The sequence below is a fragment of the Molothrus aeneus genome, chromosome 3, assembly GCF_037042795.1.
Source record: "Molothrus aeneus isolate 106 chromosome 3, BPBGC_Maene_1.0, whole genome shotgun sequence".
In the NCBI taxonomy this organism is placed as follows: domain Eukaryota; kingdom Metazoa; phylum Chordata; class Aves; order Passeriformes; family Icteridae; genus Molothrus; species Molothrus aeneus.
In genome coordinates this window covers 62,872,859-62,884,880 of record NC_089648.1, presented here as the reverse complement: position 1 = coordinate 62,884,880, position 12,022 = coordinate 62,872,859, and the positions used below count along the sequence as shown (strand labels likewise).

General features: G+C 40.2%; 1 protein-coding gene across 1 annotated transcript; it reads left to right on the top strand.

Moving 5' to 3' along the window:
* The first annotated feature begins 1,157 nt into the window (after window positions 1-1,157).
* On the top strand, window positions 1,158-10,495 carry GJA1 (gap junction protein alpha 1). The gene is made up of 2 exons (XM_066547074.1): window positions 1,158-1,391; window positions 7,407-10,495. Exon 2 carries the CDS (start codon window positions 7,423-7,425, stop codon window positions 8,566-8,568), a length of 1,146 nt encoding a protein of 381 aa, XP_066403171.1. The 5' UTR covers window positions 1,158-1,391; window positions 7,407-7,422; the 3' UTR covers window positions 8,569-10,495.
* The last annotated feature ends 1,527 nt before the right edge of the window (window positions 10,496-12,022 follow it).

The following is a 12,022-nucleotide window of genomic DNA, read 5'->3' as shown; positions in this document are numbered from 1 at the left end:
AAACTGTAAAGAGGACATTTATCTAGGAATAGCTCCATACCCATTACTTAACTTCTCCCCTTCAAAGAGCAAAAAATGTTTATCCATGCTACTGAGCCCAGAAATAGCTCTTGAGAATAACATGAGTTGAAACCCAAGTGAGCCTGGTACAACCATGATCTGGTTTCAGATCACGATTTCTGGTTTCTCTGTGAAACTTCACAGAGAACTATCTGACCAGGACACTTCTAGAGAAGCTCTTAAGTCCCATGGAGCAGCTCCAGGACATGAACAAGTACAAGACCAATTCCTAATGACTTTTGAACTCCACGTGTGAGCAGCTTAAAATAAAGAAACAAATTAATCTCTGTTCTACAGACAAGGCATTTTTCAAAGAGCATTTAACCAGGGTCTAGGCAGGAGCAAAGCCAAATTAGTTTTGCTCCAATTGCGTAGATCAGTCTTGAAGCATGCTCTTATTCTGTAAAATGTGTTCAAAAATTATCAAGAACATTTCTCACTATTGAAGCCTGATTCTGAAGTTTCCTGGAAAGAGTATCCTGGAATGTGAGATCATTTCTTCATTTCTCCCGTGGGACAGACACACGCACACATGCACATACAAATAATCGTAAAAAAATATGCGATGTGTATCTTCCGTGGAAACAAACACGCTGCTCTTGGTGTGTACTTTCATGTGTGCACGTAAAGGAAATTGACCTCGGTAAACAAGGCTGTGTTCGCAACAAAAAAGCAGAGAGGGCTTGGGAGGGCTTCCTCTCCTGAGTGGTGGCTAGGGTATGCAGCCCCCACATCCAGAATGTCCACGCTGGTTACTATGAATGCCTTTCCCTGCATTTCTGCCTTTCCCTGCAGTGAAACTCCTGGCACACACCAGAGAGCCAGCTTGTGGCATCTGTGTCCGGCGAGCCCAGATGCGGTCACCGCGCCAACCAGGTGCCCCAGTGACCGGGGGCTGTGGGGCGGCTGCTGACTGCCCGTGTATTTGTTTTGTTACATCAGCAAGAGTGGACTGCCATGCTCTCAGGCTTTCCGCGGGCTGTTTTTTTGCTGTGCCTTCAATCCTCTCCCTCCTCCTCCCCCAGCTCCGAGCTCTCCGCCCGCAGAGCGCCCCTCCTCCTGGGCTGCCTCCCCTCCCTCTCCCCTCCTCTCGCACAGTCAGAGGCTTGAAAACTTGTTAAAAGCTCTCCCAGTGTTCCAAGTTAGAAAAAACTTTTACGAGGTATCAGCACTTTTCTTTCATTAGTGGGGAAGGAAGGATGAAAAATACAAAACAGCAGTAGACTTTTAAAGTTTAAATAGACAGGTCTGAGTGCCTGAACGTGCTCTTCCATTTTAGTTTAACCCTCCAAAGAAGTGCTCTGATCCATTTTCACTGCTGATCAGCAAGGGTAAGTTGAAAGTTTTCCTCTTTCACTTTTTCATCATTTTGTGTATCCTTTTTTTTTTTTTTTCTGAAAACACTTCTTTTCTTTTTTCTTCTTTTTTTCCCCTGCACACTAAGAACTCTGTGTTATTGCGTTGAGGGTTGAACTTGTTTAAAAACACACATCTCTAAACAGCGTAGATTCTCTTTAAGCGCTCAGTTCCAGCTTGGAGGAATGCTTTGCTTTCTTTTGTCACATTTCTATACATTTCTAGAAGTGCTACACTTTTACAACTTGTAACCTTGTTCGGCCGAAGGAGGAACTGCGGCGAAGTTGTGAGCGCCGGGCTGAGCAGATTTGTTGCTGCCACAAGCGATCTCTCCCCTCCACTGCCTCTCGGGCTATCTCAGCTCTTTTAAAGAAAAAGCCGAGGTGTGCTTCACTCTCCTCTGCTGTACCGAAATTGCATCAGAAGTTAGTAACAGGGAGACCTTGCCTTGGATGCGTCCCATTCCTTCCCCACACGTTTTGCTTTCATATGGAAATCCTGATTGATGCCTGATAGTTTGAGCAGAGCAAGCTCCTTAATTAGATGCCTTGTTAAATGCTGCAGCTACTGAAGTGGTGACTTTCACGTGGTCTTCCTGATAAGTTTTTTTCCCCTTTTCTTTTAAAATAGATGTGATAAAATCCAGACACGGGTTATGGATTTTTAACCTGGTTTGTATATAGTTACTCTGTTTTAGCAACCTCAGTGAGGGATTTTAGAGAAGGAATGTGGGATATCATGATATGCCTTACCACGTTGGCAATGTCTGTGAAAGTCTTGGGTAGATATAAATGAAAGTTGTCTAGGAAGGACTGTACATAATCCACATATGACACATTCCCTGTATAATACCTCAAAGACTTAATTGTCAAAATGCAGAGGAAAAAATACTTGAGCAGCATCTCTTGGAGAACTCAAAACCTTTTCATGTTGCGAGACTTGGAGTCATTCCTCATAGCAGTTGTTGCCTGTTGCTTGCCAGTAGTTAAAAAGCAGCACGAGGAAGGAGAAAAAAGAGCCTTCAGCTGAAAGACAGACGAAACAGAGAGTCTATCTTATCGAGTAACGCACGAACAAGGATATTGTGTGCTTATATATGTCCTCATATTTTGCCTTGAGATAACCAGCAAGCCTCATGGAACAGCATATTTCCTCTGAGGATTTCATTTTTTTACATGATTCTTATGACAAAAACCCTGGTAATGAGCACAAAAATGGGATATGGACACCTTTTGCCTGATGTCTGTCCCAGTGTGTGTGTGCGCGTGTGTGTGTGTGCGCATAGGGAGTGAGTTAGAGGACTTGCGTGAAGCTTTCATCCTGCCATTTTTAACATCTGGACAGCACACTACGCGGCAGAATTTAAGCCTCTAGTCTTTGGGATGTTTACTGAAGTGCTTCCTTCAGAAACTTCAAAGCCAAACACTGGCACTGACCCACGATACCTAACAAGCACTCGAATGGCAGAAAGGCAAGGGGCAGGCTGGGATCAGGAGAGGGAAGACAGGGATGGACATAAGGGATTTGGTTTGCAAAATAAAGCTGAATGCTTATACACACAGGAGCGCAGACAGATTCAACACTCTAAGGTTATCTCAGCTCTCATATTATGCAAGCCCAAGAGATTAATTTTGTCTCTGCAATGAACCAGGGCCAAGGATTCCTGTGGGTATGGGGAAGGTTAGAGGACATTGAGCAATGCATCTGTTTCATTAGATACATTGCTCTCTTTCCCCCCAATCTTTGGTATCTCCTTCCCAGGTTACTCACTGAATTTGTCTCCTGTAAAAGCACCTGGACTGTTGTTTGTGCCATTTATGTGCTTGGACATCCAGATTTCTAGATTCTCAAGCAGGAGCATCAGAGGGCCTAAGGCACCCTCAGGGAATTCAGCGTTCCTTCCCTTAATTACAAAGTGAGTCAGGAGAGGGATGAATCTGAGCATTAACACAGAGGATAGACCTGACTTGTACAACTAGGGAACATCTAAGAAAGTGCTTACAGTTGCCTTTGCAAATATGATTTAAAATTAAATTAGGTGTGGAGGGTACAAGATGGGAAAGGCAGAGGCTATGAGGTAGATCTGGTAGTGACTGACCACCAGCAATACTGGCAGACAAAGGGAAAACCACAGTTGTGACACTTGAAATTCTAGTTACTGGAACCATTTTGTGCATAACCTTTGTCCTGTGGATGAAATGAATTGAAGCTCATCTGCAGACCTATATATGAACTACACCTTCTCAAGGGAATGTCTACAAGGCATTTACATATTTTTATAAGATTTTGGAAAGCTAACCGTCCCTGTTCCAGCAGGTCCAAACCCAATGAGTTGTATAGTCTTTCTCTGTGATTCATGTTACTTTCGGGAAATGCTCAAGCTGATTTATGTTTGGGGTCCAGAGCCTTCTCTTTTGTTGTCTAGGTGTGTGTGAGCACAAATACAAAGATAGAAAAAGTTGGAAATACGAACCTTTGGCCTGTTTCCCAATTACTTCAGCTGCACAATCCCACTTTGGAACCCACTCTAACCCTTGCTGCTCTTCCATCCACTGGCATGTGACCTTCTAACACTGTAGTCAGACCTAGGACATTACCACAGCACTGAGTTTGCCTTATTCTCCCTGGAAAATATGAACCAGATGACATGATGAATGCCGCCCATAAAAAACAGTTCTAGAATTTCTTAATTGTGGCTTACAAATCAAATGTCTTATATATGTGGTCATCCTAAACCCGTGCAGATGAATGCTCTCAGATCTCCTGCTGCTCTACAGATTTTTTTTCCCTGCCTTTACCCACACACAGTAGGACCTGGAAGAAATCCATCTTTTAAAGACTGCTGGATTTTAATACTAGGCCAGCATTAGTCTGCCTCAGAGAAGGTTATGATCCTGTAAAGTATTAATCAGTAGGAACTCATGAAATGCACGTACTCATCATCAGCCATATCCTTAAACTCCTGAAGTAATGAGTTTGTATGAATTGAATAGGCCAGCCTGTGTCATTCAGTGGACTCCTTTAAGTTATTTGGAAGTGTTAAAACAAGCTAAAGTCCAGAAAGCTAAAGAGCTATTTTTAAAGGTTGTCTGCCAACCATTTCAAGCTAATTACAAAGCTAGAATACTTAAGTACCTGTTTGATACAAAACCTCTTTTTATACCTGGTAAACAGATTTGTAATCGGTTAATAAAACTGGCCTTTCAGTGCCCTGAAAGTAAACAAGTTAGATCCGATGAATGAATTTTCTCTACAACAAAGCAAAGTACTGTGTTTCATAAAGCAGTGGAATCCACTTAAGAAAAGGAATAATATATTTGTGCCACCACAAGGTTATCTGATTAACAGTACAATGTTTTGAATTGATGTGGGTTTTTTTATCACTGGCAAAGGCTAGCATGTAACTGATCTCTTTTTTAAAAAGTTGCTTTTCAGAACTATGTATGAGTAATTCAAGCATGGAATGTTTCCTCCTGGAGTTTATATTGCCAGCGGACACAAATGAAACTTAGCAATTTTGCATGCTGAAGCAAATTAAAAAATAGGGAGTAAATTCTCCAAATACTGCAGGTGTGGGATTAAGTAGGTCAGAACTGAAGTAAATCATATTGCATTAATGAACCAGAGAGGAGTGTAATTAGAAAACAAACAACACATAACTGCCTAGAAATAACATATCCTCTGTTTTCTTAATCAGGCTTTCAATCTGAAATAACATTTAGACAGTAAAAAAAGTACATGGAGTCTGAGGAAAGTCTGTTAACCCAATAGTTTCTAGTCACTGGAAAGCTGACTAATTAAATCAAGAAGCTGTTACTTGAAAAAGGCTCCTTCTGTCCCCTTGCACTAGGACATGGAGCAAATAGCTTGCCTTTAAAACAAACTTCACGTGTTGTATAGTTACAGGCTGTTCTCTGTTTTAACAATCCCTGCCTGAGGAGGAACGTGGTCACATTTCATTCCAGACTTTCCAGGGACCTCCACACTTCTCTGCCTGACTCCTTCTCTGCCACCCCAGCCCAAAAAGACAAACTCACTTTTCCTGGGAAGGATGAAAGCTGAGGATGGCTGAGGGGATGTGTCAGAGACAAACATGCTGTGTTTGCTCCTCCTGGCAGAGGCTCCCAGTTTTAAAAGTTTGAAGCAGGCCTGATCCTTTGATGGGGCTTCATTCATGAGAAGAGCTAATTACATGAGGAAGGGTCAACAGGCTGCAGTGGCTGAACTTCTGAGCCAGCCCTTAAGGCAGACAGAGGAAATGGCCCTGGGGTATTTTTCAGGGGTTCAAAGATAATTGGCATCTCAGAGCTATCAGAGCGAGTACTTTAAACACTGTCTCCCATTACTCTCTCAGACTCGGTGGCAGGAACGGTGTGTTTTTATTTGGCATCTATTGTTATGTTTGAGTTTGCCAGATTTATACTCTTGTGTTCCCAGTGACTCACCGCTTCTTAAAAGCAAGTCTCCTTGGTGCTAACATTTCCCATTTTATGAATTATCCAAAAAGTGCGTATTCTATAAATGACCTTCACTAGGGAATATAGCCATGATGCAGTGGGGAGGAAATAATTTGGACATTATCAAAACTGTTAATACCAGGAAGGGATTACTCAGCATCCATGGAACAAATATCTCTGCCCAGCAGCATTCACATTAAAAGGGAAACTTCATGATTATTTTTCCTTTTAAATTCCTGATTTCATATGATTTCATGCTTTTTCATGTTGGGCAAGTTAAAATACAAGTTTTAATAAGATTTCCATTCTCCAGTTGATAAAAATCTATAGTGAAATTTGTTTTTCTTAGGAATCTAAAGCATCAAGCAAACAATTTCATTTTTTTTATGTCACCCTATGTGTTTCCAGATATCCTGAGAAGCTGCCTGTGTCCCAGAAATGAGCACTTTAAAACTCAAGTCAGGAAAGACACTTTAAACTTGCAGTGTTGAACACTTGGAATATAAATTACAAGCCAGGAGTCGCCTTACAAACAGAGCATATTTACCTTTTTTTTCCTGCTAAATCTTTTCCTTTCAAAACAAAGAAGGAATTTAAATACAAAAAGATTCAAATACAAACCTGAAACTCCAATGAATTAAGCAAATCACAGATAAACAGGAAACCAGTTCCTCCAATATAGTAACATGATCTTAGCTGTGTTTCATGTATTTACAATTTTTTGTTCCTTCATAAAATTATAGGTAAATAATGATTTCTTTGATCTTTGTGATGAAAATACTAATGTATAAGCTTAATTTAGAGAGCTAATGCTTTTTCTGAAGTTTAGTAGAATATAAACTTGGCATCATTAGGAACTACACCCTTAAACATACTACATGCTATGAAGTTACAGGCAGAAGCTCAGTTTAATATTGCTGTGTAGGAAAAATGACATGTATTTTGCAAAGGTAGAATTTTAGGTATGTGACCCTAATATTAACCTAAGGTAACCTATTGTATTTAGGTTATATTGTAGTTTACTTTTTTAGTATCTGAAAGAGTAAACATAAAAATTACATTGAATGATCAATCCTCACTGAAACTGAGAAATCTTCCATATTCCTAGCATATTTAGGCAGTGCTACTACTTATTCCACATCCTGCTTCAGCTGTGTGTCACATCTGTTTTTCACCTGAGGCAGGTGAAGGTAATGGAATTGAGGCTGCCATCAAGAAAGCTGAGCCAACCACAGTGATCACCGAGGGTTATCATGGGCCTTCCTGAAAATTGGAGTGAAATTAGAATTAGGAACTTTTTCGATTGTGCTCTGAGACATTATATGTTACTTTCTCTTTTCAGTTTCCCTGACTTTCCACTTCACCTGCAGACTTACTAAACTCCAGTTTCTCTTCAGATTGTGTAAAATACATTAGTTACAACAAAGCTGACCCCGCTGCTCTATTAGTATTGATCAGTGATTTAGTGTGTCAAAGGTATTCAAGCCCTCTGACTTAACCCTTGCTATTTTTTTCCTTTGTGTCCTTGTTTAGCCAGCATCCTGTGAAGATGGGTGATTGGAGTGCCTTGGGAAAACTTCTTGACAAAGTTCAAGCCTATTCTACTGCAGGAGGGAAAGTGTGGCTGTCTGTCCTCTTCATTTTCCGAATCTTGCTATTGGGAACAGCAGTTGAATCTGCTTGGGGAGATGAACAGTCTGCATTCCGGTGTAACACTCAGCAGCCTGGTTGCGAGAACGTCTGCTATGACAAGTCCTTTCCCATCTCCCATGTACGATTTTGGGTTCTGCAGATCATATTTGTGTCTGTACCTACCCTTTTGTACCTGGCACATGTGTTCTATGTAATGAGGAAAGAAGAGAAGCTGAACAAAAGAGAAGAAGAGCTAAAAGTAGTGGCAAATGATGGTGTGAATGTGGATATGCATCTCAAGCAAATAGAAATTAAGAAATTCAAGTATGGGATCGAAGAGCATGGCAAAGTGAAGATGCGTGGGGGACTGCTCCGTACTTATATCATCAGCATCCTGTTTAAATCTGTCTTCGAGGTGGCTTTCTTGCTGATTCAGTGGTACATTTATGGGTTTAGCCTGAATGCCATCTACACCTGTGAGCGAGATCCATGCCCACACAGAGTGGACTGTTTCCTCTCCCGTCCAACTGAGAAAACCATCTTCATCCTCTTCATGCTGGTGGTGTCCTTGGTGTCTCTTGCCTTGAACATCATTGAGCTTTTTTACGTATTCTTCAAGGGTGTCAAGGATCGTGTGAAAGGGAAAACCGACCCCTACTCCCACAGCGGTGCCATGAGCCCTTCCAAGGACTGTGGCTCCCCCAAATACGCTTATTACAATGGCTGCTCATCACCGACCGCCCCCTTGTCTCCTATGTCTCCCCCGGGGTACAAGCTTGTTACTGGAGACAGGAACAACTCCTCCTGTCGTAACTACAATAAGCAAGCCAGCGAGCAAAACTGGGCCAACTACAGCGCGGAGCAGAACAGAATGGGGCAGGCTGGCAGCACCATCTCCAACTCGCACGCCCAGCCCTTCGACTTCTCCGATGACCACCAGAACACGAAAAAACTGGCGTCAGGACATGAGCTGCAGCCCCTTACCATTGTGGACCAGAGGCCTCCCAGCAGAGCCAGCAGCCGAGCCAGCAGCAGGCCTCGACCTGATGACCTGGAGATCTAAGCTTCTTGATGCAGTACTTGCTCAACTACGAAACGACGTGCATTGGAAGATGCCGTCAGTGCTGATCTTGTTCCAGTGGAGGTGGTACTTAACAGTCTCAAGCAGGAGATTTTAACAATCATAAAAGAAAAAAAAAGCAAAACAAACAAGCAAACAAACTTTTAAAATACTTGCTGGTTCTTTGGGGGGTGTGGGGTTGGTGTGGGGTGGTACAGTACACATTGATATTTAATGTAGCTGGTTTAAAGAATTTAAATACTAAAAAAAAAATGGAAAAAAGATAGGTAGTACTAAGGTAAAGGGCTGTTTTTCTAGAAAGGCTGTAAATATCTGAGTGTATGTGTATGTGCGTACTATCATGTTTGTTTCTAAAGATTCTTCTGTAATACTAAAACCCAATAATAACTGAACTCACATTTGTCAGGGTGAAGTGCTACCTGAAGATGAAAACATTTTTCCTATTCAACATGCAAAAAAGTCCAGGATTGCCTCTGATCATTTCCCTGTCAAGAACATTCCATTCTTAGAAAGTGCACTTTGAAGGTAAACTTTCCTACATGGTCCCTCAGGTTGTTGGAAGGCTCCTGTGAGGACAATTTACAGTCTTTGAGTCGTTCAATTCAAATTTCAGGCATGGCCCACCAAGAAATACTTTGGTCACCTGCTCTTCCAGCCCTTCATGCAGGTGTATTTTGTGATGTGCGTAAATGGGACGGCTCCACACACGTGGAACCAGCAACAACACAGTCTTGCCCACAGCAATACTTGTGTCCTGCTACTTATGTAGAGTCTCTTTAGTATTATATGAAACACAGGTTGCTGCCACTTGCAGATTTAAGCATCAAGACAAGCAAGCAACTGCCTTTAGTGAATTTTATCACACCTTTATGTGTACTAAGGGTGTAGGTATGTGTGTGGATGTGGAGTTAAAGGTATACACAAAACACCCTCAGAAGCATAGGCTGAGAAATAAACGCACACAGGTTACTTGCAGTTGACACTTTCTCATGGATGTTGTGAAGATCTGGGCCACTATGGTGTTTACATTCTCTGGTTCCTTCAATGTAAGTGAAGCACACGTTGTTATATTTTTTTAATTCTATAAAATATTTTCCATGCATCCTAAATGGATGCTCTTTTAAAAATAAAAATAAAAAAAATCTAAAGGGCCTAATCCTGGATGTCTTGCTCTGGAAAATCTCTCTTTCAAGTTGTTGGGAGTTTTGCCTCAACAAATCTGCAGGATCAAGCCCAAGATGTAGCGAACCATGTTCTTGCTGGCATGAATGATTTTCTTTTGTAGAAGTTAGGGGTGGAAAAGACCCATTAGGTCATCTAGCCAATCTCCCTGATAGATAATAATGATGCTTGAATGATAGAAGATGTAGTACTGTAAGCAAGCTTTAGTCTTTTATGTGAGAAACTTAGAAGAAGTGCTTTGTGCTGGATTAATAATAAAATATGCCTAAATGGCTTTTGCAGTAACTGGTATTTTTCTTGTTCTAAATATTCACATTTACTGAACTGCAATGTCCACTGAGTTTGACAGTTAGGTCTTTCTAGATGGCTCTAGCAACTTTAGTGTTTACAGTTAGATTATGTTTGAAATGCAAGTGAAGTTGAAAGGATTTTTAAAGAGTACAATTCTAGCTAATTTATTTGAAATATATGCTAAAGAAATCTACCAGTTTCTTCAAATGCATAGTCTCTTAGCTGAACACAGATTGACCAAGGAAATGCATAACTTGGTTTCATTTTGCAGCAACACAGATAAATTGTTTCATTTAATGCATTATATTAATTTGTTTGACATTCCATGTTAAACTACTGTTGTCTTCAACTTCATTGCATGTATGCAACCATAGTTTGTCAGATCATGTTGTCTGGAGAACATTAGTCAATAAAGTTTTAATTTAGTATAAATACATTTTCTAATTGTCTTTTACTGTTTCATATATCCATAGATATCTTTAGTTTCAGTCTGATAATCCAAACTCATTCCTCCTGTGTTCGTTTTTCCCCAGTCACTCTGCATTTCAGAAGCTTCCTTTATTTAATCCATCTGGGTTTGCTTTGAACTGAAATTCCACAGGACCATGTTCACCCTCACAACAACTGGAAAAACAAGCATTGTCTCCACCACTCCTGAAACTAAGTAATGTTCAGCATGAAGAAATCTTGCTAGGAGTCTCAGAAAATGTATATTTATTTGCAAACTATTATAAAAATGACAGTCCTAAAAGATTGTCACATAATTTCTCAAGCAATTTTTATATATGGTTTAGATGTAACATTATGAAATCATTGCATCCAGTTTATATGTCATCAGATTGCTCAAGTAAGAGTCAATTTCAATTTCTGAAATTTAAACCTCATTCCTTCAAGCTCATTAGGAGAAAGGTACTGATTTTGATAAGGCTGGGATTTTGCGCAATGCTTCTCCTGCTTCACCCTTTATGTCTCCATTACTGATAAAGTCATACAGTGCTTGGCTTTTCAGGATTGGACTCTAGATGTAAGGTGGTTCAACTCTTTCCTTTATTTGAAAAATGAAAATATAATGTTCATGTGATTATCATAAAAGGTTTTACTTTCAAATTTACTTTTTATTTTAAGTCCAAATTCTTCCCCTTTTTATTAGTTCAGATGGGTAAAAAAATCAAGGCAGTGGTAGTGGATTTATAGCTTTGAGAGATACTACAAAAGTACCAGCACAAGGAATGACTCCTTGAAGTTTTCCTTAAATAATAACAATGAGTCATATTTAAGCTGGCTTGTCCTAGTTCATCTGCACAAATGGAAGAACATTCCAAGCATTTTGTAAGGATCATGCCCTTGGAAAGGTGGACACTGAAGCATTCAGACAAGGGCTCACCCTGAGATAAAATGTAGTATCTTCTAGACAGGCTGAATGTCAGGTATGTCCCATGGGGCATCTTGGACAACTGAAATAATTTAATGCTTCAATACCAAGGCTCTCTGATTTTTTTTTTTTTTGGTGTCATGCATGTGTGTACATGTGTAGGGTAAAGACATCCCAGAGGCTATTTTTCCCACCTGGATTAATTTCTGTGGACAGCATTTATTATACACTTCAAAGTCATCATAATTTTGTATGCCATTCATCAAGTTCTTTAGGTTCTTTCTCCCAGTGCATCCCTGCAGCAGCATTTGCTTTTTCTGAAGATGACACAAAATAAGCTGTGATACAATGCTAGCACACACTTCTCAGCCTTTGTAGAAGGATATGTTAGATATTGATTTCAAACTAGAAAAGATGCTAAAATACAATCTCTGAAGGTAATTAAAAACATAAAACCCAATTTCACATCCTGTTAATTATTTAAAAATTGTGTTTATGTTTTGTGTAGCAGTATTTTGCAAAAAAGACAAATCATCTTAAGGCTTCCACCCTATCCCAACAATTTGAAATGTTTTTAAAGAGTAAAGTTAG

Bases quoted from the DNA above. Each gene is read 5' to 3' on its own strand.
- GJA1 (XM_066547074.1), top strand. From the start codon at position 7,423: ATGGGTGATTGGAGTGCCTTGGGAAAACTTCTTGACAAAGTTCAAGCC.